This window comes from Copadichromis virginalis, linkage group LG5 (assembly GCF_057382275.1).
Source record: "Copadichromis virginalis isolate Kocher_CV1m ecotype Utaka linkage group LG5, C_Virginalis_male_GT1.1, whole genome shotgun sequence".
Lineage (NCBI taxonomy): Eukaryota > Metazoa > Chordata > Actinopteri > Cichliformes > Cichlidae > Copadichromis > Copadichromis virginalis.
In genome coordinates, this window is record NC_140622.1 from 3181723 (window position 1) to 3209470 (window position 27748).

Genomic DNA, 27748 nt, shown 5'->3' on the forward strand with positions numbered 1-27748 from the left:
CACTGAATCCTATTTTATATTGTTGTTGATAATAAATTTATTAAAGCAACAAAAAAACCTGAAGAGCTGCTTGGGAGCAGAAAGAGCCGGCTCTTTTTAGAGAGCCGAGCCAAAAAAAAACCCCAGCTCTCTAAAAAGAGCCGGAATTCCCATCACTACCAGTAACTGACTCAGAGTTGAAGTTAACTCTCTTTCTGTAACAAAAAACACTGCCAGGCACTTTTCTTTTAGTGGTTGGCAGCTGTTTCTTTTAGAGAAATGAAGGCTGTCATCTGTCAGTTACTGCTGACATTCGATCACTGGGAGCTGGGAAGATTAAAGCAGTTTTCTGCCTTTATGCATTTTTATCCAATAATGGAAAAAATAATAGATTTTTTGTTATCATTGTTATTGTTATTATTATAATTAGTGTCTTGGAAATTTTAGAAAAAATATTTAAAAACTGAAATGGTCATAATCTGCTGCAGAAACAGTTTTTATTTAATACAAACTAACCTGAGGGGGATCTGTGTCTGATCTGTTTCTCCACATATGACCTCCACTTTCTGTCTACCAAATTTTGTCCTGTCTGGTTGAAAAAGATATTGAGGAAACCTCTCTGAGGATGTCATTTACTGTGGACTGGAACACGGCTAGGGCATTTGTGAGGCCAAAAGCATCAGTGGGTACTCAAAGTGACCAAGGTGGCTTTAAAAGCCATTTTCTCATTCATCACCCAGTCGTGGGGTAAACAATACTGATGATAGTGCAAACTCCAAGAAGTAACCTTATTGTTAGCCCAGTCAATAGTGGGACTATGGGTCTGGAGCAAGGGAAATTTGAGTACCAGGGGGAGTAAGGAGATTAAAAATGTGCAACATAATGTAGTCACAGTGGTTCCCAGGTAATAACAGAGGACAGATTCCATATGGGTGATGGAAGGTAGTTATTATCCATTGATACATTCTTCATATATGTGTCTTGGGTGGAGATGGGAAGGTCAAAACAGACATTTTGACGCTGTGTTGAGCTCCCAAAGTGCAGATGTTTCAGAACACTGCTCTGAAACGTAGTTTAAACCGATCGAATAAATGTTCTCAATTAAATGGATCAGTATAGCAAAAGCCACTCAGAAACTTTGGAAAACTCTCAGAGACCCAAAGCCACAGCTGAATCAGAGAGTTAACAGACAGCTCACAGGACAACAGCTTCAAGCACAGCTTAATAGTGGTCATAGTAAGCAAGTCTCATTTTCAGCTGTGAAGAGAAGATTTTGAGCTGCAGGTTTGACATGATGAGTGCCAGGAAGAAAGCTATTGTAAGATGTCAGAATAAGACAAAGGTTTGCCTGGGCCATGAAACACCTCCATTGGACTACTGCAGACTGGAAGAAGGTGTTATGGACTGATGAATCAATATCTGAAATCTTTGGTTCATCATGCAGGATCTCTGTTGAGTAGGTGAAAGGATGGTTCCACAATGTGTGGCATTAATTGTCAAGCGTGGAGGAGGAAGTGTGATGGTCCGGGCCTGTTTGCTGGATCCAGGGTTGGTGACTTGTACATAGCGAGAGGCACCCTGAACCAAAACCACAGCATTCTGGAACATCATGCTTAGTTGGTCAGGGGTTCATCCTACAGCAAGATAATGACCCAAAACATAAGTCCAATCTATGCCAGAACTACCTCAGGAAAAAAGAACAAGAAGGTGAGCTTGAAAACACGGCGTGTTCAGCAGTGTCTCCAGACTTAAACCCCATCGAGCTGGTTTGGGATGAACTGGACAGAAGAGTGAAAGCAAAGCGGCCTACAAGGTCCACATTTATGGGAACATCTGCAACAGATATGGGAGAATATTTGATTTCTATTGTAGAAAGAATGCCACGTGTGTGTTATATATACCAGGACTTCTCCAACTCTGGATACTTTTAAAACTCGTCCAAAGACCCATTTTTAATCCTTAACTTTTAAGTCTCTATGAGTCTGTCATTATTTTATTCTTATTATTTCCTTGATTTTGCTTTCATTTAAAATTTTATCTGATTATTCTATTGTACAGTACTTTGGTCAACAGTTGTTGTTTGTAAAAGTGCTACATGAATTAAATTGATTTGATTTCATTTTGATTTAGTGTATTTTATAGCTGATTTAATACATGGGTCAAAATCGACCCATTAACATACAGTGGGGCAAAAAAGTATTTAGTCAGCCACCGATTGTGCAAGTTCCCCCACCTAAAATGATGACAGAGGTCAGTAATTTGCACCAGAGGTACACTTCAACTGTGAGAGACAGAATGTGAAAAAAAATCCATGAATCCACATGGTAGGATTTGTAAAGAATTTATTGGTAAATCAGGGTGGAAAATAAGTATTTGGTCAGTAACAAAAATACAACTCAATACTTTGTAACATAACCTTTGTTGGCAATAACAGAGGTCAAACGTTTACTATAGGTCTTTACCAGGTTTGCACACACAGTAGCTGGTATTTTGGCCCATTCCTCCATGCAGATCTTCTCGAGAGCAGTGATGTTTTGGGGCTGTCGCCGAGCAACACGGACTTTCAACTCCCGCCACAGATTTTCTATGGGGTTGAGGTCTGGAGACTGGCTAGGCCACTCCAGGACTTTCAAATGCTTCTTACGGAGCCACTCCTTTGTTGCCCGGGCGGTGTGTTTTGGATCATTGTCATGTTGGAAGACCCAGCCTCGTTTCATCTTCAAAGTTCTCACTGATGGAAGGAGGTTTTGGCTCAAAATCTCACGATACATGGCCCCATTCATTCTGTCCTTAACACGGATCAGTCGTCCTGTCCCCTTGGCAGAAAAACAGCCCCATAGCATGATGTTTCCACCCCCATGCTTCACAGTAGGTATGGTGTTCTTGGGATGCAACTCAGTATTCTTCTTCCTCCAAACACGACGAGTTGAGTTTATACCAAAAAGTTCTACTTTGGTTTCATCTGACCACATGACATTCTCCCAATCCTCTGCTGTATCATCCATGTGCTCTCTGGCAAACTTCAGACGGGCCTGGACATGCACTGGCTTCAGCAGCGGAACACGTCTGGCACTGCGGGATTTGATTCCCTGCCGTTGTAGTGTGTTACTGATGGTGACCTTTGTTACTTTGGTCCCAGCTCTCTGCAGGTCATTCACCAGGTCCCCCCGTGTGGTTCTGGGATCTTTGCTCACCGTTCTCATGATCACTTTGACCCCACGGGATGAGATCTTGCGTGGAGCCCCAGATCGAGGGAGATTATCAGTGGTCTTGTATGTCTTCCATTTTCTGATGATTGCTCCCACAGTTGATTTTTTCACACCAAGCTGCTTGCCTATTGTAGATTCACTCTTCCCAGTCTGGTGCAGGTCTACAATACTTTTCCTGGTGTCCTTCGAAAGCTCTTTGGTCTTGGCCATGGCGGAGTTTGGAGTCTGACTGTTTGAGGCTGTGGACAGGTGTCTTTTATACAGATGATGAGTTCAAACAGGTGCCATTCATACAGGTAACGAGTGGGGGACAGAAAAGCGTCTTACAGAAGACATTACAGGTCTGTGAGAGCCAGAGATTTTCCTTGTTTGAGGTGACTAAATACTTATTTTCCACCCTAATTTACGAATAAATTCTTTACAAATCCTACCATGTGGATTCATGGATTTTTTTTTCACATTCTGTCTCTCACAGTTGAAGTGTACCTCTGGTGCAAATTACTGACCTCTGTCATCATTTTGAGTGGGGGAACTTGCACAATCGGTGGCTGACTAAATACTTTTTTGCCCCACTGTAAGTGATGATAACAGAAAGTTAACACATGAGGAAGGATAATCACCAGAGAATGTCACATAAAAAGAGAAGATGTGTGCCAAAGTCAGCGGTATTGGTACCCAAAGGTACAGCTTCTGTATTTCACAGGGACGTAAAAGAGTGAGAAATAACTTTACTCAGAGATGTAGAAAGATAAGAAAGACAGGACAGGAGAGGAAGAAGAGAGCTTAGATTTAAAGGTAAAGACTGCTCAGTGGTGTTCCATAATGTGCAGATTTAAAGCTTACATTCAAGTTTTTATTTCAAATATTAGGTGTGTACGTGTGACATTGTTTTTTTCATGTTGTGAAACCTGTTGCAAAACAATCTGAGGTACACTAACTGCTCTGTAAATACTGCATGAAGAGCTACCCTGCCAGATAAATAGGCTATTTTGCTGTAAAGAACAGTGTGTGACTGCTCCACATTGGCTGTAGTTTCATGGTCAGAGTTATATTACATCAAGTGCAGCAGAGATTCATGTGACTTTTAGCTGATGATGCTGCTTAAATCCAACGACTGAATTCCACCTTCATACCAACTTTATACCACCTAGAAAAACAGAAACATCTGCTCACATCTGGTTGATTTAAGTTGTGTACATCCACAAAGAGCAGCAGGTCAGCTGATCACAGCCTGTACACTAAGAAAATCTACCCCACACTGAGCCACTACAACGATTTTTTGGGTTCCCCCAATGGCTGAATCCCACTTTAACCCCTGACTGTATACATTTTCCCATTTAGAAGCAAAGTAAGACTCTCTGTGTAGGCAACAGAAAATAGATTTTTTTTTCCCCTTCAGATTCAGGCTGAGTATAATTAGAGTATAATTAGAATTTTTTAAAAGTTTGTATTCCTATCTACTGAAAATATTTTATCATTATGTTAATATAGCACAAGGTTCGGGTAGCTTTGCATGAAAATAAAAACATCCTCCAAAACCTTACATTTTTCACAGCCTGTAATTTTCTTACTTTTGAATCAGTATTTCAAACTTTACTGAAGTATTTTTTTAGAATAGAATAGAATAATCCTTTAATTGTCCCACAAGGGGAAATTTGGTTGTAACAGCAGCCAGAAAGACACATATACAAACAAACAGTACACAGGACAGAAACATACACATTTTCTTTTCTTCTTACATATTTACATTAAGGACAATGGTTACTAGAAACAGAGTACTGTACAGTTATTAACTAGTGGGAAACTAGCGGATGATACCGTGGAGACAAAGACTATCACAACGTTTCCCAACCAGAAGCCATGGGTGGATAAAACCATCCGTGACGCTCTGAGATCCCGCACCGCTGCCTACAACACGGGACTCACGACGGGGGACATGGACCCGTACAAAGCCGCATCATATAACGTGCGGAGGGCGGTGAAAGAGGCGAAGCAGCGCTACGGGAGGAAACTAGAGTCACAACTCCAACAGAGTGACTCTAGGAGCCTGTGGCGGGGACTAAGGACAATAACGGACTATAAAGCACCAACAATCGGTATGACGAACGCGGCCGTGACTCTGGCAGACGAGCTGAACACTTTCTATGCTCACTTCGAGGCTGTAGCTAAGGACTCCAACAATGCTAGTGCTAGCGGCGCTAACGGCTGCAGACAGGAAGATACTGCCAGCACCGGAAACGTGCTCGTCATCTCCGAGCATGAAGTAAGGAGAGCCTTCAAGAGAGTGAACACCAGGAAAGCAGCAGGACCAGACGGCATCCCAGGTCGTATCCTCAGAGACTGCGCATACCAGCTAGCTCCTGTGTTCACTGAGATATTCAACATCTCTTTATCTCAGTCGGTGATCCACACATGCTTCAAAGAGTCCATCATTGTTCCTGTCCCGAAGAAACCCCACCCTGCTTCTCTCAATGACTATCGCCCTGTAGCCCTCACCTCAGTAGTGATGAAGTGCTTTGAACGCCTGGTCAGAGACTTCATCATTTCTTCACTACCAGACACACTGGACCCACTACAGTTCGCTTACCGTCCAAATCGTTCCACAGACGATGCCATCTCTCATCTCCTCCACACATCACTCACTCACTTGGACACTAGAAGGGGGAATTATGTTAAAATGCTCTTCATAGACTACAGCTCTGCATTTAACACCATAATTCCCTCCACACTCACCACCAAGCTGGAGCATCTGGGACTCAGCTCATCTATGTGTCAGTGGATCTCCAACTTCCTAACTGGCAGACCACAGGCAGTAAGGATGGGCGGACATGTCTCAGCCTCCACCACTCTCAGCACTGGAGCCCCCCAGGGGTGTGTTCTGAGCCCCCTGCTGTACTCTTTGTACACATATGACTGTGTGGCCACTACCAGCTCCACCACCATCATCAAGTTTGCTGACGACACCGTCGTGGTGGGCCTGATCTCTGATAACAACGAGACGGCCTACCTGAAGGAGATTAGGAATCTGGAGAACTGGTGCCAGAGGAACAACCTCCTTCTAAACGTCAGTAAGACAAAGGAGCTGATAGTGGACTTCAGCACTAAGCAGGAGAGGAACTACCAGACCCCCGTCATCAACGAGTGCCCAGTGGAGAGAGTGGACAGCTTCAAATACCTCGGAGTTCACATCACGCAGGACCTGTCATGGTCCTGTCACATCAATACCGTGGTGAAAAAGGCCCGTCAGCGTCTCTACCACCTCAGACGCTTGAGAAACTTCCAACTGCCCTTCAAGGTGCTCAGGAACTTTTACTCGTGCACCATAGAGAGCATCCTGGCGGGAAACATCTTAACCTGGTTCGGGAACAGCACCATGCAGGACAGACGAGCTCTACAGAGGGTTGTGCGGTCAGCTGAGCGCACCATCCGCTCCGAGCTCACTGACCTGCACTCAATCTACAGCAGGCGGTGCTGGACCAAGGCCAGGAAGATGGTGAAGGACCTCAGCCATCCCAACAACAGACTGTTCTCTCTGTTGAGGTCAGGAAAGCGATTCCGCTCCCTGAAGACCAACACAGAGAGACTGAGGAGGAGCTTCTTCCTGCAGGCGATACGGTCTCTCAATCACACCACCACACAGTACTGACCCACACATACAGTTCTTACACACACTGGACATTCTGGACTTTGTTTTCACTTCATCACTTAAATCACTTTAAGCATATTTGCACTGCACAAGACATAATGTGGATTGCACAACACTGGACATTATATTCTTCATTTCCAGTTAATACTTGTACAGCTGCTGTTATTGTGTATATATTTATTTATATTTCTTCATACATTCTTATATAGTTCTATACTGTGTATTGTGTATTTTGTTGTACAGTTATTTTATTTTCAACTTTAATTTCTATATTTTATCTTATTCTTTCCCAGTTAAATTTACCCTTTTTAATTTTTCATAATTATTTCCTCTTATTCATAGCCTTTTCCTTTTTTGTTTTCTTTAGGTCACGAGCAGTTGTCCAAGCATTTCACTACATATCGTACTGTGTATGACTGTGTACGTGACAAATAAAATTTGAATTTGAATTTGAATTTGAATTTGAATTTAAATTAAATAAAATTAACTACAGGTAAGAGGCAAACTCAGGTTGTAGTGCGAATCGGTTGATTAAATTATTGCAGTTACAGCGCAGATGTAAACATCTATGTTTGTTGGGAGCAGTTTTGATTGTACAGTCTGACAGCTGCAAGGATGAAGGACCTGTGGAAACACTCCTTCATGCATCGAGGATGCAGCAGTCTGACACTGAAGGAGCTCTGCAGTTCAGCAAAATTTACATGCATGGGGTGGGAGACTCTGTCCATCAGAGATGTTATTTTGGCCAGAGTCCTTCTGTCTCCCACCACCTGCACTGGGTCCAGGGTGCATCCCAGAACAGAGCTGGCCTTCCTGATGAGTTTATCCAGCGTCTTCCTCTCAGCTGCCGATAAATCGCTGCTCCAACATACAACACTGTAAAAAGTGACAGATGCCACCACAGAGTCATAAAAGGTCTTTAACCCTTTAAGACCTACCATAGAACCAAGTCCGCCAGAGCTTATATTATATTTTTACATGCTGTGGAGCCATTTCTGGGAGCATTTCAAGTTGATATACATCAATACAACCATTATCGCCCAAATTTTAATAATATGTCTGCATTAAGTGCATAGTAATTACATATATTGCAAAAAAAAGTGCAATAAACTACAAAAAAAATGAAAATCGTTTTTGTTTTTTAACATATATTTCTAGTTAGAGAAATTTAAGAGGCTTATCCCTCAAAACTGTAAATACAAAAAGGTTGCACAAAATAATTTCCCACCACAGGAAATTTATTTTAAGTGTCTTCATAGTTTTGTTTTTGAAATTCACCAATTTTTATATACTGCAGGAAAAACTAAAATAAATATTATGATGCAAATTTGCAAAAAAAACAGCATATGCATCAAAATAAAATATTTCCAGCAGTGCAATATGAGTCCGAAGCATCCCAGAAACGACACAGAAAGTCATAAAGTCAAACAGAAATTTTAAAAACACCAGTATAGGCTCATGAGGCCCTGATGATAAAAAACTACATATCCGCAAAATGACGTCACTTCCAGTTTCGGGCAGGACATGGAAGACATGCGATAGTTCACGCTGATGGACGTAGGAAGTGTTACAAACAGCTGATCGGCTCGGCAAACTGTGTTTCTGGAATATTATGTTTTTGTTGCTGCAAGTGCTTTTTATGCAGTTTTTGCAAAGCTATATGTGTCAGTCGTTAGAATTAGCCACCTGGCTAACCTCAAAACGGGCGTAGAACTGGTTCAGCTCGTTGGAGAATGCAGAGTGGGCGTTGGTCGGCGCATTGTCCCTGGCTTTGTAATCCGTGATTGTGCGTAGTCTGTGCCACATTCTCCGTGTGTCGCCCCGGCTGAAGTGAGACTCCACTCGCTCCTGATACAGGCGTTTGGCATCCCTCACCGCGCGCCGCACGCCGTATGAGGCCGGTTTGTGGGTGCTCATATCGCCAGTGGTGAGACCCGTGTTGTAGGTGGTGGTCCTGGCGTTCACTGCAGCACAGATCGATCTGCCCACCCACGGTTTCTGGTTTGGGAACGGTTTACAAAGCTTACTGTCTTAGTCTACGTCGTTGAGCGCGTCCTGTAGCGTAGCTTCTGATTGGGCCGACCAGCTGTGTCCGCTTGGGGTGGGATGTAGACCACTGTAGCTATTACTGAGGTGAACTCACTGTGCAGTTTGAAAGGGCAACACTTAATGCTCAGGTATTCCAGAAGTGGCGAGCAGCCGGTGGAGAGAGTAGAAATGCTCTTGGGGTCACATCACTTTCTGTTTAACAAGAAACACACTCCTCCACCTTTTGTTTTGTTCGACTCCACCATTCTGTCCGTGCGGAGCATGAAGAATGAATCCGATGGAGTTTTGGCCTGGTCCGGCATGGTGGGGGTCAGCCATGTCTCTGTGAAGGACAGAATGTTGCAGTCCCTCATGTCACGTTGGAAGGTGACTCTTGCCCTCAGATCATCTACACTCAACAAAAATATAAACGCAACACCTTTGTTACTGCTCCCATTCCCCATGGGATGGACGTAGAGACCTAAAATTCATTCCAGATACACAATATAACCATCCCTCCCAAACAGTGGTCACAAATCAGTCCAAATGTGTGGTAGTGGGCACATCCGCCATATTGAGATAATCCATCCCACCTCACAGGTGTGCCACATCAGGATGCTGATCTGACATCATGAGTAGTGCACAGGTGTACCTCAGACTGCCCACAACAAAAGGCCACCCTGGAATGTGCAGGTTTTTGCGCTATTGGGGGTCTGGGGACCCAGAACCGGTCAGTATCTGGTGTGACCACCATTTGCCTCATGCAGTGCAACACATCGTCGCATGGAGTCTATCAGATTGTCAATTGTGGCCTGTGGAATGTTGGTCCACTCCACTTCAATGGCTGTGCGAGGTTGTTGGATATTCGTGGGAACTGGTACACGCTGTCGTATACGCCGGTCAAGCACATCCCGAACATGCTCAATGGGTGACATGTCCGGTGAGTATGCTGGCCATGCAAGAACTGGGACATTCTCAGCTGCCATCTGCCCTGAACAATGTGAACCATGATTCATCCGTGAAGCGCACACCTCTCCAACGTGCCAGACGCCATCGAATGTGAGCATTTGCCCACACAAGTCTGTTACGGCGACGAGCTGGAGTCAGGTCAAGACCCCGATGAGGACGACGGGCATGCAGTTGAGCGTCCCTGAGACGGTTTCTGACAGTTTGTGCAGAAATTGTTTGGTTGTGCAAACCAATTGTTCCAGCAGCTGTCTGGGTGGCTGGTCTCAGACGATCTTGGAGGTGAACCTGCTGGATGTGGAGGTCCTGGGCTGGTGTGGTTACACGAGGTCTGCGGTTGTGAGGCCGGTTGGATGTGCTGCCATATTCTCTGAAACGCCTGTGGAGACGGCTTATGGTTGAGAAATGAACATTCAATGCACGGGCGACAGATCTGGTTGACATTCCTGCTGTCAGCATGCCAATTGCACGCTCCCTCATTGCTTGTGGCATCTGTGGCATTTTGCTGTGAGACAAAACTGCACATTCCAGGGTGGCCTTTTGTTGTGGGCAGTCTGAGGTACACCTGTGCACTACTCATGATGTCAGATCAGCATCCTGATGTGGCACACCTGTGAGGTGGGATGGATTATCTCAATATAGCAGATGTGCCCACTACCACACATTTGGACTGATTTGTGACCACTGTTTGGGAGGGATGGTTATATTGTGTATCTGGAATGAATTTTAGGTCTCTACGTCCATCCCATGGGGAATGGGAGCAGTAACAAAGGTGTTGCGTTTATATTTTTGTTGAGTGTAGTTTGTTCTCCAACTACACTCAACAGAGACAGTGGTGCACGGTGCACCTGCTGTCTCAGTCTGTTCCGAACGCCAGCGCGTTTTCTTTGTTCTGCGCCTCGGGTGAACGTCCTGTCCATTGTTGTTGGCCGCGTTGCGTAGTATCTCGGTCGGCCAGGATGGGTGGGATTTAAAAGTGTCCAAAATTACATGTGCAAACTTGTTACCGATGTTGAGAAGGGATCTGCTGTCATAAACTATAAAACTAGAAGTTCCTGGAATGTATAACAACGTAATAAACAAGTAAAAAGCTAAAAAGTTGCATAGTCCGGAGCGGTCAGGAAGGTGTCTGGATGTCCTGATGTGGCCGTGCCATCGTCTACTCTATTAATACCTACTCAGATCGACTCGGCATTGTTTGCCACAGTTTTAGGGGTTTTCCATTAGGTTTTAGTACCTGGTAAAAGGTACTGTGGTAGTATCTGCTCGGCCAGGGTTCCACACGATCTGAGTAGGTAATAAAATGGGACATCGTCAGACTGCATGCCACCGATTGGCTGGTCAGTGGTATTACTCGATGAGTCATGTGAGCCTCTCATTTAAGAAAATTAAAACCACCGTTTTTGAAATGAAGGAACTGGCTACAAAAAAACAACAACACCGTGGTCTCCAAGTCTGATGAAAAGCCACAGATCGAGCACCAGATATATCGTCACTTTGACATCAACCTTTCTTGTAGCCTTCATGTCACATATAGTGGCTTGCAAAAGTATTCGGCCCCCTTGAACTTTTCCACATTTTGTCACATTACAGCCACAAACATGAATAACTTTTATTTGAATTCCACGTGAAACCTGGTGGACAGGGCTGTGGCTCCCCACACCCTCTAGCAGATCATTACATGTAGGAACCTTTTAAAAACATTCATGCTCACAGGTAAATGGCCTGTATTTATATAGTGCTTTACTAGTCCCTAAGGAGCCCAAAGCGCTTTACATATCCAGTCATCCACCCATTCACTCTCACATTCACACACTGGTGGAGGCAGCTACAGTTGTAGCCACAGCTGCCCTGGAGCAGACTGACAGAGGCGAGGCTGCCATATCGCGCCATCGGCCCCTCTGGCCAACACCAGTAGGCAACGGGTGAAGTGTCTTGCCCAAGGACACAAGGACCGAGACTGTCCAAGCCGGGGCTCGAACCGGCAACCTTCCGATTACAAGGCAAACTCCCAACACTTGAGCCACGATCGCCCATGTACACACGGGTGCTCACACACACAAACTACACCCTTTTTGGCTCCTACCTTAAAGCACACTGTGCGCTGTCGATCTTATGTGCTGCACAATAATGTTTAACATTTAGTATTTACTGTTATATTCCCATAGATCATAATGATGTTGTTTATTCTATTGCTCTAGTCTTCTTCTGCTTGTTTTCTTTTTTCTCAACAGATGATCCAGGAAAAGAGGGGGGGGAAAGCAAAAAAAAGCAATAAAGCAGATTTTCATTGTCTTTTCTCTCTATCTCTTTTCTCCTTTTTCTTTCCCTCTCCTTCTGTTAACTTTCTTCTGAACTTTTCTTCTTTTCTTCTTGACTCCAGTCTGGCCTGATTACAATAACTTAGAATAAAAATAACTAATAAAGATCAAATAAACTATGACAATCAAGTGGACCAGTATAGCAAAAGGCCCACTTGGGAAAGTAAATCTGTTGGGCATTTTTCTTGGCCTTCAGACAATAATTCTGATTGCTACAGTGCCAGACGGGACACAAAAAAACCAAAAACAAAAGGAATTCCAGGTGAAAGACCAACACAAAGTGGTGCACACGTGAGAAGTGGAACAAAAATCAGACGTGATTCCAAACATTTTTTTACAAATAAATAACTGCAAAGTGGGGTGTGTGTAATTATTCAGCCCCCTGAGTCAATTCCAGCTGCCAGTCTTTTAGGGTATGTCTCTATCAGCTTTGCACATCTAGAGACTGAAATCTTTGCCCATTCTTCTTTGCAAAACATCTCCAGCTCAGTCAGATTAGATGGGCAGCGTTTGTGAACAGCAGTTTTCAGATCTTGCCACAGATTCTGGATTGGATTTAGATCTGGACTTTGACTGGGCCGTTCTAACACATGGATATGTTTTGTTTTAAACCTTTCCATTGCTGCCCTGGCTTTGTGTTTAGGGTCGGTGAACCTCCGCCCCAGTCTCAAGTCTTTTGCAGACTCCAAGAGGTTTTCTTCCAAGGTTGCCCTGTATTTGGCTCCATCCATCTTCCCATCAACTCTGACCAGCTTCCCTGTCCCTGCTGAAGAGAAGCCCCCCCAGAGCATGATGCTGCCACCACCATATCTGACAGTGGGGATGGTTCAGAGTGATGTGCAGTGTTAGTTTTCCACACAGAGCGTTTTGCATGTTGGTCTCATCTGACCAGAGCACCTTCTTCCACATGTTTGCTGTGTCCCCCACATGGCTTGTGGCAAACTGCAAACGGGACTTCTTATGGTTTTCTGTTAACAATGGCTTTCTTCTTGCCACTCTTCCATAAAGGCCAACTTTGTGCAGTGCACGACTAATAGTTGTCCTGTGGACAGATTCCCCCACCTGAGCTGTAGATCTCTGCAGCTCGTCCAGAGTCACCATGGGCCTCTTGGCTGCATTTCTGATCAGCGCTCTCCTTGTTCGGCCTGTGAGTTTAGGTGGACGGCCTTGTCTTGGTAGGTTTACAGTTGTGCCATACTCCTTCCATTTCTGAATGATGGCTTGAACAGGGGTCCGTGGGATGTTCAAGGCTTGGGAAATCTTTTTGTAGCCTAAGCCCGCTTTAAATTTTTCAATAATTTTGTTGTTGCTCCCAGTATTCTCTTAGACAACCTCTGAGGCCGTCACAGAGCAGCTGTATTTGTACTGACATTAGATTACACACAGGTGCACTCTATTTAGTCATTAGCACTCATCAGGCAATGTCTATGTGCAACTGACTGCACTCAGACCAAAGGGGGCTGAATAATTACGCACACCCCACTTTTCAGTTATTTACTTGTAAAAAATGTTTGGAATCATGTCTGATTTTCATTCCACTTCTCACGTGTGCACCACTTTGTGTTGGTCTTTCACCTGGAATTCCAATCAAGTTGATTCATGTTTGTGGCTGTAATGTGACAAAATGTGGAAAAGTTCAAGGGGGCCGAATACTTTTGCAAGCTACTGTACTAATTATGTCATGGGACGCTCATCAGCGTTGCTTTGAGGACAACCATGCACATAAGATAGTACTGGATTGTAATGGAGAACCAGGCGATCCAAGTTGAGTTGTGGCGATCCACGGTGAGTCGATCCGAGTAGGTACTAATGGATAAAGGGGCTCAAGTGCCCAAGTCCCAGGGGGAACAACAACCAGTGTGGAGCAGTGGGGAGGGGAATTATTTCACCCTCAATAACAATGTCAAAGAGGGACTAAGGCTCAGGAAGACCCACACCCAGGCCTAGTCCCACGCAGACAACACACACACACTCACAACTGCACAAAGAGACACATATCCTTCCACTCTCTGGGGCAGCCAGCAGCAACTCAATAACCAGATCATCAACCAACCCCAGCCCCAGAGAGGGGGCATATTACATCCTATAGATTAAGAATGAGATGTCACTCAAGTTCACATGCATGTGATGGCAGGGATGCAATAACTATCATTTTAATATTGGATCATCTCTGTATGGAAGCAATGACAGCGACAATGATGCTATGACTGTTACTTTTTTGTAATGGAAAACCAGTTGATCCGAGTCAAGTTGTGGCAATCTGTGGTTAGTCGATCTGAGTATCTACTAATGGAAACGGGACTTTAGTACAAGCTCTCTTGGTTGTCTAAACTAAAGCTATAGGAAACGTGAAAAAAACATGTTTCTTAAAAAAACTGATGACTGTGATGATGCCTGTCTGCCTTCACTGATCATGTCTTGCTTTTGTCTTGTCATTACAGCTGCCAATATTAAATTCCCAGAGAAAGAAAGACAGCTTCTTCTGGCTTACTTTTTTGTGGAGTTATTTGCATTAAGTTACAAGTTACCAGAAGTTCCAAGGCACTGTTTAAGCAAGTATCTTTTGACTGAACTACTCAACAACCTTAGTTCTCGTGACCTTATATGATCTAATTGTTTCAAAATCAGTACTTCTGTTTCCAGATCTCAAGAACAAAGGTTTTCAATTCTTTTTCTGGCATGGCCACCCTCACCAACTAACGTTCCACATTCAACAGTAAGGTCTAAACAGGTGGAAGTTAAATTATAGACAACAGCAAACTTATATTTTCCCAAAATCTGTTAATTTACTGACCTGACAGGCATTATAAAGGAGCTGGTGCTCAAACTTCTTGATACCCAGGATCTGCTGGAACATCTCATATAGTTGGTCCTTGCTAAGGATGAGTTCAGAGGCAGCACTGGTTGTTACACGCTGCTGGTGTTTCCTGGGGTCCTCTTCACCTCGGTAGATGGTGTCAAATTTAGCAATCCAGGAGCTCAGCACTGTTTCTTTGCTTAGCCCATCAATTTCAGGTAAGCTGCGCACACGTTTCTCTATGTGCTTCTTAAAAACCTCCCGAGAGTCACTAGCTGAGCAGCCGCCACTCTGCACCATCCGGGACACACGGTCACTTTTCAGGAACACCTGCAATGAATTTGCAAACCATTAGATCAGTTTGTTTTAAAGTAGGTTTTACAAGAGCACAACTTTAACATCAACTCTTGATACACACAGGGACTTCTATGTTAATTAAATAATAATTAACATAATAGAACGGGGGCGATTGTGGCTCAAAGAGTTGGCAGTTTGTCTTGTAATCGGAAGGTTGCCGGTTCGAGCCCCGGCTTGGACAGTCTTGGTCGTTGTGTCCTTGGGCAAGACACTTCACCTACCGCCTACTGGTGTTGGCCAGAGGAGCCGATGGCGCGATATGGCAGCCTCGCCTCTGTCAGTCTGCTCCAGGGCAGCTGTGGCTACAACTGTAGCTGCCTCCACCAGTGTGTGAATGTGAGAGTGAATGAATAGTGAAATTGTACAGCGCTTTGAGGGCCCTGAAAAGTGCTATATAAATGCAATCCATTATTATTATTATAATTACATGATAGGATTTTTTTCTTTTTTTATTGCAAAGGATGACATTTTTTGCCTAAACCTAACAAAACAGTGACTTAAGTACAAATCTGCACAACATGTGGACTCTTTAATATGTCATTTTAGAATTAGGTTATTTATCTATAAAGAATTAAGTTTTGACTTAATTCCAGACCTTCAAAGGTCTTATAGAGTCAAGAGCTTGCAGGTCTGTATAAAAACAAATATGTTACAAAAGAGCTTGCAAGAACTTGGTGAGAAAATTTGTAGAATAAAATATGACAATATGTAAAAAAAAATTTAAAAAAAGAACCAATTAGAACATGAGGCAGACTCTTTCTCTCTCTCACCACCTTGCACATACACCACAATGTGTTTGTGTCAAAGCTCTATTTTGGTCCATTAGATGAGATTAGCCAACTATACATATGTTCGGCTAACTAGATATCTAGCATTCCACATGCTGCTGTGACCGTAGTTTTGGCTTGGATATTTGACAGACATTCAATCTACATGGAAGCAGCGCTTATTCAGTTTTCCCCAGTGCTGGCAGTAAAGGAGGACACTGAACCATTCCCTACTTACTTAGGGATTGTAATAACCTTTAACTCTGACAAATGTTGTTTACCTGCATGCTGACTTGCCCATTTTTATAACAAAAAAACACTACGTTGATTATGTGTGCATCTCTGTTTCCCAGGTGCATTTAAAAGGAAGAATTTCCACACCAGATTTCACAGACACACTTTATTTGCACATTTCCAGGACCTGACTTGGTCTTTTATGTCTTTATTTCAGTAATTTTTGGGGCTTTCAAGAAATTTCATCTTCCACCCTCACTGAACTTGCTAAAGCACAAGAAAAACAGGTATTACTTTATATAATCATTTTAGACATTGATTAGCTCACATCTATGTGGTGGCTTTTTGACTACAACGCAGTTGTTGCTTCACAATGACTACAGTTGGTAATTGTGGATGGATTTCAAACTTTAAAACTTTCTAGCCTGATTTGTTCTTCACTATACTTATCAACCAGCTTGCTCATGAGCCATCTATCAACTGTCATTCCCTCACCTACCACTTGCCTACTATCCTTTTAGTCACAGACCGAACAACTTTATTTAATTTTCCTGTACCATGCTATCATGTATTTTACCAAGCAATTCTTCTCACACAGTCAGATATATATTTCTCTCAGTACAAGCTTCACTCATGCACCCAAAACAGGAACTATTTTCTATGTCTCCACTCATTCAACCCTCTCTTGTACTCTGTTCACATGTGAAACCAAATCATCTTTCCCTAATCTAAGAATTTGCATATTGACTCATAGCTCTCCCACTTGGCCAAACAACAGAAATGCATATTAAAAATATTACCGCAAAATTAAAATTTCTTCATACAGTAGTCACCGGTGTTGCTCAATCAGCAAAAGACCTCTCACAATTTACTATTTTAAAACTAAATTTATTGTTTGATCACTGGTTGGTCATAACAGTCTGTTTTCCTTTTCACAAAAGTCAACCTGTGTTCGTCCAACTTGCAGAGCTATTTCTCAGCGATGGATAACCTCAGCATCTGATAGCAAGTGTCTGTTAAATCTACACTATTTAGCATTTATGTGATATATTAGCATTCATGAGTGTAAGCTGATCTTCATTGCATGTATGGATTTGTATTCAGATTAATGCATGCATATTGGCGTGGAGCTGTGGATGCAAACTTTCTCTCCCAGCTCCTGATTCTCTCCAAAAATAATTTCATATGTTTCTATTTGTGTATGTATGTTTTCTATTCATTTATGTAATTATTAGTTTATTTCTTTATATCTTTATTTTATTTACCTTTCTGTTACAAGGGTCTGGACACTTTCTCAACCAGTCAGCCTCAATTTTCAACCCAATTTTCATATGCTCTCACTTTAACAACACCAGCCTTCATCTCTCATCCAAGCCCTCGTCTTCTCTTCTCACAGTTGCTTCCTGCTCCCTGAGATCTGCAGCAATGATACGCCCAATGAGCTGTTTCTTCTTCTCTGTTCGTTCTCTCTTCTTTTTTTCAGTCTCTTATTTTGCCGGTTAACTCCCAGCATGGCAAATGTGAAACTCAGACAGTCCCATCAAGTCCATCCACACAATGATGTCACCTGTAAACTCCCAGCTTGGGATTAAGAACGCATGCCTCCCTTCACCATGGTATTTGTACATGCTTCTGGACCCTTCAGAGTTTTAGGTCATTGTTGCTGTCTGTTCTCTGTTGTTGATTCTTGAAGTCGACTCGGTTGCTCTGGAGCTGCCTTTAGTCTTCAGTGAGAGTTTGACCGTCCTTGAAGCTTCTTCTCAAGATAAGCACAGGATGAAGCTGTGAAATTTTCAGCCCGTTTGTCGTTCCAGTTATGTTAATCTATCATTCTGCCGCTGTACTCATGGAGGAGGTTGAGCCAAGTCCATTAGTATTAACACACTAAGACATTTGTTTAATATCATTTTCATCACTACTTATTAACACTTTCATTCTCTAAGTCTTCTATCTACATTTTAAAACGTCTCTCTCTCACTCGTTACACACACATCAGGCAATTTCCTTTCAGACTGCATGCAGACATTTTCACTTCCTGTCACAGACACACACACACAGCGTTTTTCATGCACACACACTCTTCACATCACTGCATTTCCTGAGTTTCTTCACCCTAATCAAACTCTTGTTACAATGTTCACACACTATATACTGTGCCCTCTGTAATTCTACTCACTTTTAATATAAAACGAATGCACCCTCAGCCACGCACACAAACTGAACAGCTTCACACAAGTATATACTAACCGCTTTAGACTTGCAACCATGCACAATAAACAAACAGCCAATTACACAAACACAATCAACACAATTGCACTCAAGCAGAAGCACCGTGGGTCCCTCGTGGGTTTCTTGGCGTCCTACGCCCGGGTCCAACCTCCTATGCCCATGTCATTAATTTAAGAGGGGTTCACAACTTTTAACCACAGATAAATTTAAAAGCATCACTGGGGACTGAAACAACCAGCTCTAATCAATGCCCGGGTCCAACCCTGTCGTCCAAACTCTCCCCCTGAAGTCCAACTTCTGCTTTCCAATCAGCGCGAAACTAATCCCGAGGAATTACCGACCTGGCACCCAGTTCCATCGGATCCACTCTTGCGTCCAAGAGAGGTGGTTTGCCAAAGCTGCACTTCGCGCTCTTAAGAGTCCAACTCTCGTACTAGAATCAAATTGGTAACTTTAACACCGTACCTGCGGCCGACGTCCAACGCCTGCTGGCCTATTGTAAAATTTATTATACTTCCACGGCAACACGTGAAGACAACTTTGCAGCAGACTTAAACATCAACCTGCAGTTCTTAGCAAAAATCTCTTGTTCTAATGTTTCAACACTACTGAGCCAATTTAACAGTGAAGATCGTTAACTCAGCGAACAGATAATTTAGAATTCATCCAATATGCACACTTTGATTTAACAGGTGGTGCTTACCTTTAAATTCTATTGATTGTTGGCCTCATTTCACGATCCCACCTTGGGCCAAATTTGTCCTCTCAGCTGTAAAAGAATGCCGGGTTTTCGGCACCAAGTATTGAATCCTGTTCTTTTTATTCTTTTACTGGACAGAGAAAACACGGCTCAGTGTGGTCAAAACTTTTCAATCATTTTATTTATTCATTTCCGGAAAAGGAGATACGCACAGTGCTAAGCCCCCTGCAGATCTAAAGCATTACAAGCATATCACCTATGTTATAATCCGCTCGCTCCTCCCCTACTAAACCGTCCCTTGATCTATTTCAATACTACATGTCTGCCCTATAACTGCAAAACCGTCTGCACCCTAGCTCCTCATGTTATTTTAGTACGTCCGCGTCACACAGTTTCAATCAAAACAACTTCTTTACTTCTGCCTAGGGATGGGTATCGAAAACCGGTTCTTGTTGAGAACCGGTCACACTGTTTCAATTCCTTGGAATTGTTTGCCATTTTTGCAAACGATTCCCTTATCGATTCCAGTCGCCCCGAATGACGTCACCACGTTGCGGAGCGTCATTTACCTGGCAGGAAACACGCCTAAGCGACTTAAACGCTCAAAAGTTTGGTTATACTTTACGAGAACGGGTGACAATAGGGCAACTTGCAATACTTGCAAAGTAGATATTTCATTTAAGGGAGGAAACACTACGAATATGCAAAAGCATTTGCTCACAAAACACGCGATGACCTTAAATGAATGTCGTGTTTTTAATTCCGCTCCGGACTCGTGAATCTCAACCCAGCAGCAGCGGTAAAGTTTGCACGTCCTAGGGTTAGGGATATATATATATATATATATATATATATATATATATATATATATATATATATATATTCCTCAACAACCACCATCCAAGCTCCATTCCCTGTGCTCACCTACTCCCTGTTCAGTTTTTCCTTTCTTAAAGCCTGTCCCGTCTAGCAGCTCAGAATTGTGATCTGAACACGGTGTTGTGCCAAACCACATTTGCTTTTCCAAAATGAGCTCTATAAATGCTTTCTCTCTTGTTCATGTGTTACCTTCATATGCTATCCCTGTTCAGTTTGCATAGAGCTGCTCCTCATTTTACCTGCTGCCTTTCATTCATATACAAAGACCAAGTTTAAATATATGTCTTTGCTTCATTCCCCTCCCCCCCAGCTGGTTGCAGCAGATAACTGCCGCACCAGAACCTGGTTCTGCCAGAGGTTCCTTCCTGTTAAAAGGATGTTTTTCCATCCCACTATCGGAAAAGCGATATTGTTACAGAAAGCATTTGTTTTTCACTGAATAGTTGTCACAGTTCTGGGTCATTTTTGACCCAGTAGTTTAAGTTCTCAGGTTTTGGTGTGATTTTTGCATTATGGATTCTTTTGTCATTCTCCTGTGGAGCTTTGTTGGTTTTTGTTATTATTATTAATCTATGTTCAGTTATGCTTGTTAAGAGATTAGTTCTTAGGTTGTGTCTCATGTTTAGTGTAGGTTTAGTTCTGTGTCTAGTCTGCGTCTTTGTGTAATGGTTTCTTGTTTCCTGTTTTATTGTGAAAGTCCGTGTCTTATGTGAGTGTATTCAGTTTTGCCTCCCTTGTCTCGTCTTGTCAATCTCTTCCAGCTGTGTTCCCCACCTGTGTGTAATCTCCCCATGTTCTTCTGTGTGTATTTAAGTCGTGTCTTCTTATGTTGTAGTCGCTGGTCCGTCTGTGAATCTACTGTGTATCTACTGTGTGTTTTCCCTGCTATCAACCATCATCTACCCTCATCTACTTTCCTTCATGTTCAGGTTTGCAGTTTTGTAGTTTAGTTTTTTCCCCAGTATAGTTTAGCTTTTGTTCCGTTCTGTCATTGTTCACCCCATGCTTTATATTTTCAATAAACCACCTTCACATATCAGTGGGTGTCTGCATTTGGATCCTCCTTTATTTTTCCCCCAAACGGCTCATCCCACTCGCTGTGACAATAGTATTACAGCAGTTATTGATAACCAACATAAGAAACACATCATAGAAGACATGACTTTTGGAACAATACTTTTGGTTTGCCTTAAAGTGAATCTGTCAAACCAATCGGGCAACTCTGTAGCGGAAAGTGGTGCTCTACTCACAAGGTGTATAGTAGGATAGTAGGAGTGAGGTACTGGTGACCTCAGCTGAGGATATAGTTGAGTGGTGGAAAGAATATTTTCAGGTGCTCCTTAATCCCAATGACATGCCTTCTGTAGAGGAAGAGTTTGGGGACAAGGGGGACAACTTACTAGGTGTGAGGTCACTGAGGTAGTTAAGCAACTGCTTGATGACATAGTCTGTGGTGGACGAGGTTTGCCTCTGGATGTTGTACGCTTGGATGACATATCTCTACAACATTGCATGGACCTCTGGTGCCTTTGTATTGGCAGACTGGGATGGTTGTTCCCATCAGTAGGAAGGGGAACTAGAGGGTGTGCTCCAACTATAGGGTGACTACACACTCTACACAGTCGTCAGCCTACCTATTTCATTTCTGCTTTTTACAGAAAATGTGGTTCTCTTGGCTTCATCAATTGGTGGCCTCCAGTTCACTCTTGAGTTGTTCGCACTTGAGTGTCCAGGCCATGGTCATCAGCTGGAAAAGGGTGGAATGCCCACTCAACTCCAGAGATGAGTTGAGTCGCTCCAAATGGAGGAGTTTAGATATGTTGGGGTCTTAGTCATGAGTGAGGGGAGAAAGGAGCAAGAGATTCACAGACGAAATGGGGCCACATCCAGTCTATCAAAGTAAAGAGCGAGCTGAATGTAAAAATGAAGAGATTACATCACTCTCCTGGTCTAGAACGCCTCAGTGTTCCCTGGATAAGCTGGAGGAGGTGGATGGGGTGAGGAAACTCTGCCTTGAACGTCAGTCAAATAGCCCAGTTAGAATTGGAAAAACAAAGGTTAGAAATAATAAGATTATTTAGGCTAGATACCTAGTTAGCTAACATAGACTATGACAGCTAAAATGTATGCAGGTATATATGTTGCAAAATGTGAGAGCTAGTAGAATAAAAAGTAAGGATGTGTAGAAAAAAAATGTACTTGTATTTTCAAATTTTCACTTAAATTTTTTTAAACACACTTGTTTTTGAAATTTACATTTGAGGAACAAAATATTCAAAAATGTGGACACTGATATTTTCACAAATATACTAAGAGCCGCAACCTTTAATTCACAGCATGTAAATCAGCATGAAGGTGCTGAGCTAGATTTTGGTTTAGTGTGATTTAAAGTGATGTACTGATGTCCCTGAGTGACAGTGGTGTAGTTCAAAGTGAGGGCTCAGAGATGAACAAACAGTCCTCTTTTACTGCCAACAGTGGGACAAACTGAGTGAGGAGACACTGTTGATGTGGACTGAATATACGTCAAATATCCCAGCTAACACCAATGTCAGCTAACACCAATGTCAGGGCAGCACACTGATCAGTGTATTTATGCTTGGTAGCTAGTTAGATCACACCATTAATGTTAGCTTATGCTCACTCACTCTTGCTTTGATGCTTCCCCTTTCTGTGTGTATGTTGATTTCCTCACAGTGCTAATCTAAAAAAGGTGATTCTGTTCATCCGGACATAGTGTTTTCAGTGGGAAAAACGCTTTGTCACTTATCCAAGTGACTTCTTCAGTCTCGGCTGAATGCAGGTTTCCCCTACATTAATGAATGATACGCTTGTAATGCTTAATGAATGACCATGAGCATCATTCAAAGAGAGTTGGGGAATGGCTGCAATCACAGGATTGTAAGATTGTGAAAGATATACCCTTAAGTCACCTCCTCGATTCAGAGATGGTATTTCCCTTTTTTATGTAGATTGCTTACTTGACTTGTGGTAGGCAACTGAAAACACAACATCCACAACACGCTGGATTTTGTTGAGAAGGTGAGAGATGTTATTATGGAGGCAGATTAAACAATGGTCTCATTTGATGTTACAATTCTCTTCACTTGTGTTCCAGTTACTAAAGCAGTGCAGGTAGTTCTTACGAGATCACAGGATGACCCCAAACTCTGCATCGCGACCACTCTCAGCACAGAACAAGTGTGTTTGCTCTTGGAAATGTGTCCTCTCAGCACTGGCAAAGGTGGCAAAAGTACTTAACTTAAAAAAAGTACTTAAGTAGAAGTAGAGATACTAGTGTTAAAAAATACTCCAGTAAAAGTTACTGATTAACTTCTTTACTGAAGTAAAAGTTAAAAAGTACCAGCTCTGAAATGTGCTCAGAGTCAGAAAGTAAAAGTAGCTCCTTAAAGACCATCTATCTTCATGCATAGCTGAACTGAACCTTGTGCCCTATTAATGCAATAATAAAATAGTATTAGTAGTTTGTATTCCTAACTTTAATTGTAATAAGGTTACTCAGCATGAATCAGGTAAGTTTTTGAAGAAGCTCTATTTTCTGTTGCCTGAGGGTGACTTGTCCCTACTCATTTTTCTGTTTAGAGGCAGAGGTTAAAGTGGGATTCAGCCAGTGGGTGAACACTAAAATCAGTTGTAATAGCTCAGCATGGAGAAAAATTACACAATAATTTCTGTTGAGAGTTCCAGTAGATTTTTTAATTTACAGGCTGTGATCAGCTGACCTGCTACTCTTTGTGGATGTACACAACTGAATTCAACAAGATGCTGATTTTGTGGAGAACAGCTGGTTTAATCTGCCTTCTATCTCTCTGCTGTGCCTCTTCAAGCGCGCTGCCCAAAGCTTTGAGTTTTGTTTTTCCAAGGGCTCAGGTGTGGACAGCTTGCTTACTTTTTATTGCACCTTTCTGCATCTCCATGCTACCTTGATTTTGGCCTCAAGTCTCCTTCTCCATGGAGGGTGTTACTCCTTGTGGCTGTTCAACTTGTAACCAAGTATCTCACTAATCACTCAACACCTTACCAAAATCCTTAAACCACACAGGTGGAGTAGCAACTCTTGCAATCCTTCTTAGAACCTCGGCATGCAGACTGGGACAGACGAGGATCAAGCCACCAACCTTCCAAGCAGTAGGTTACCTGCTCTACCTCCTGATTCACTGATCCACCTCACAAGGATCTAGAGACTTCCTGTGCTTTAATGGCAAGTATATATTCAAGTGACTGTGGGGAAAATGTTGCGGCGGCGAGTGAAGCAACCATTACAGTGGCTATAATGGGGCTTTGACAGATATACAGGGCAGCCTGTATCCCACAGGGCAATAGCAATCTGCATGCCAAACATCCTTGGGTAAGATACTAACCACAAGTTGCTCTCTGATGCATCCATTGGAGTATGGATGTGTGTATGTTAGATAGAAAGCACTTACATACAAAGAGCATAGAAAAAAAGTATTTCTGTGAATGGGTATGAATGGAGGGCAGCACGGTGGCACGGTGGTTAGCACTGTTGCCGCACAGCAAGAAGGTCCTGAGTTCAATTCCAACATCAGGCCGGGGTCTTTCTGTGTGGAGTTTGCATGTTCTCCCCGTGTTTGCGTGGGTTCCCTCCGGGTACTCCGGCTTCCTCCCACCGTCCAAAGACATGCACTTAGTGGGGATAGGTTAATTGGATAATCCAAATTGTCACTAGGTGTGAATGTGCGAATGAAAGTGAGTGCGAATGGTTGTCTGTCCCTGTATGTTGGCCCTGCGACAGACTGGCGACCTGTCCAGGGTGTACCCTGCCTCTCGCCCTATGACAGCTGGGATAGGCTCCGCGACCCTGAAAAAGGATAAGCGGAAGCGAATGGATGGATGGATGGGTATGAATGGGTGAATGGGGCAAATTGTATAAAGAAAAGCACTTTATAAGAACCAGTCCATTTATTATGGCCTAGTGTGTTACCAGTAGTGTTATTGGTGACTGTGGTCCCAGCTGCATTCAGCAAGCTCCTCTCATGCAGTTTTGTGCTAATCCACTACCTTTGTCATAATCAGCCTCACCCCATGAGGCCAGATCTTGCATGGAGCTTCAGACCGAATATGACCCATCCACCCATTTTCTTCAGCTTATCCAGGGCTGGGTCACGGGGGCAGCAGCCTAAGCAGAGAAGCCCAGACCTCCTTCTCTCCTCCAGCTTGTTGGGAACACCTGAACCACCTCAACCTCAAGGTCAACCGGTAAATTCAGAGCTTAGCTTTTACACTCAGCTCTCTCTTCACCACGACGGACCTGTACAGTGTTTGTATGGTAAATGGTAAATGGCCTGCATTTGTATAGCGCTTTTCTAGTCCCTAAGGACCCCAAAGCGCTTCACACTACATTCAGTCATTCACCCATTCACACACACATTCACACACTGGTGATGGCAGCTACATTGTAGCCACAGCTGCCCTGGGGCGCACTGACAGAGGCGAGGCTGCCGGACACTGGCGCCACCGGGCCCTCTGACCACCACCTGTAGGCAAACATGGGGTTAGTATCTTGCCCAAGGATATTTGGCATGCAGCCAGGAGGCAGCCTGGGATTGAACCACCGACCTTCTGATTAGCGGCTGACCTGCTCTGCCACCTGAGCTACAGCCACCCCACTGTAGCTCAGGTGTCACTGAAGCCGCAGTGGCAATCCATCTATCGATCTCTCGTTCCCTTCTCCCGTCACTCGTGAACAAGACCCCATGACACTTAAACTCCTCCACTTAGGGCAGGAACTCATCCCTGACCGAGAGTGAGCACCCTACTCTTTTGGCTCAAGACCGTGGCCTCAGATTTGGAGGTGCTGATTCTCATTCCCACCGCTTCACACTCGGCCACAAACCATTTCAGTGCGAGGTAGAGGCCTTCACTCGAAGAAGCCAACAGAACCACTTCATCTACGAAAAGCAGAGATGAGATTCTGACACCACCCAAGCAAAAGCCTTCTGCCACTTGGCTATGCCTAGACATTCTGTCCATAAAAATTACAAGCAGAATTGGTGACAAAGGGGCAGCCCCGGCGAAGTCCATCACCAACCATCAACAAGTCTGACTTCTGGCCAGCTATACAGACCAGGCTCTTGCAATGGTTGTATAGGGATCAAATGGCCTGTAACAATGGGCCAGATACCCTATGCTCCCAAAGAACCTCTCACTGGACACTCCGAGGGACACGGTTGAATGCCTTCCCCAGCTCCACAAAACAAAGGTAGACTGGTTGGGCAAACTCCCATGCACCCTCAAGTATACTTGAGCTGGTAAAGAGCTGATCCAGTGGTCCACGACCAGGGCAGAAACCGCATTGTTCCTCCTGTATCTGAGGTTCAACTAATGGACGGACTCTCCTTTCCAGCACCTAGCATAGACTGTCCCAGGGAGGCTGAGGTGTGTGATCCCCCTACAGTTGGAACACATCCTCATCCCCCTTCTTAACGATGGGAACCAACACTCTGATGTACTAATCCAGAGATACCGCCCCTGATTTCCACGCAACATTGTAGAGGAGTGTTTAACCAAGACAGCCCTACAACATCCAGAGCCTTCAGGAACTCAAGGTGAACCTCAACCACCCAAGGGGTCCTGCCACCAAGGAGTTGTTTAAATGCCTCAGTGACATTACCCCTGGAGATAGAGAAGTCGTCCCCCTCATTCCCTGACTCTGCTTAATCCACGGAAGACGTGCTAATGGGCTTAAGCATGTTCTTGAAGTATTCCTTCCACTGCACAACAATGTTCTCATTAAACGTTAGCAGCGCTCCACCCACAGTGCAGGTAGAACACCGCTTTCCCCTCATCAGTTTCCTGACGGTTTGCCAAAATCTCTTCAAGGCAGTCCAAAAGTCTTTTTCTATAGCCTCTCCGAACTCCTCCCACACCTGAGTTTTTACTTCAGCCACTGCTAACCAAGCCTGACAATACTCCTTCTTCAGCCGGGTAGCTCCCCTCACTTCTGGTGTTCACCACTTGGTTCGGGGAATACCACCACGGCAAGCGTCAACCACCTTGTGGCTACAGCTCAGTACAGGGCTTCGGCAATGGGGGTGCTGAACATGGTCCGTTCTGACTGGCTATCACCAGTCTTTCTCAGAATGCTGTCCAAGCTCTGTCGGAGGTGTGCTTTGAAGATCTCTGGGACCAGGGCCTCTGCTAGGCATTCCAAGCTCACCCTCACTATACGTTTAGGTTTACGTTTGCTCAGCATTCTCCCCTGCCACCTGATACCACTCACCACCAGGTGGTGATCAGTCTACAGCTCAGGCCCTCTCTTTAACCGAGTGTCCAGAACATATGGCCGCAGGTCTGGTGATATGAATCGATCATCGACCTATGATGTAGGGCGTCTTATTCCCACATGCATTTATGGACACTCTTATGTTTGAACATAGTGTTTGTTATGGACAAACTGTGATTTGCACTGAAGTCCAATAATAAAACACCACTCAGGTTCAGATCTGGGACGCTGTTCCTCCCAATCAAACCCCTCCAGGTCTCACTGTTGTTACCCACATGATTGTTAAAGTCTCCAAGCAGGACAACAGAGTCCCCAGGTGGAGCACATGTAAGTACCCTGCCAAGGGTATTCAAGGAAAGCTGGGTCCTC

General features: G+C 43.7%; 1 protein-coding gene across 4 annotated transcripts in view; it reads right to left on the reverse strand.

Moving 5' to 3' along the window:
• LOC146708760 (calcium-dependent secretion activator 1-like) overlaps positions 1-27748 on the reverse strand; it is a 344830-nt gene that overhangs the window by 252612 nt on the left and 64470 nt on the right. For all 4 annotated transcript variants that reach the window (XM_085455584.1, XM_085455583.1, XM_085455585.1 and 1 more), the window contains exon 3: positions 14944-15276. In XM_085455584.1, the coding sequence (XP_085311710.1) occupies positions 14944-15276 (333 nt within the window). The remainder of the gene's footprint in view (positions 1-14943; positions 15277-27748) is intronic.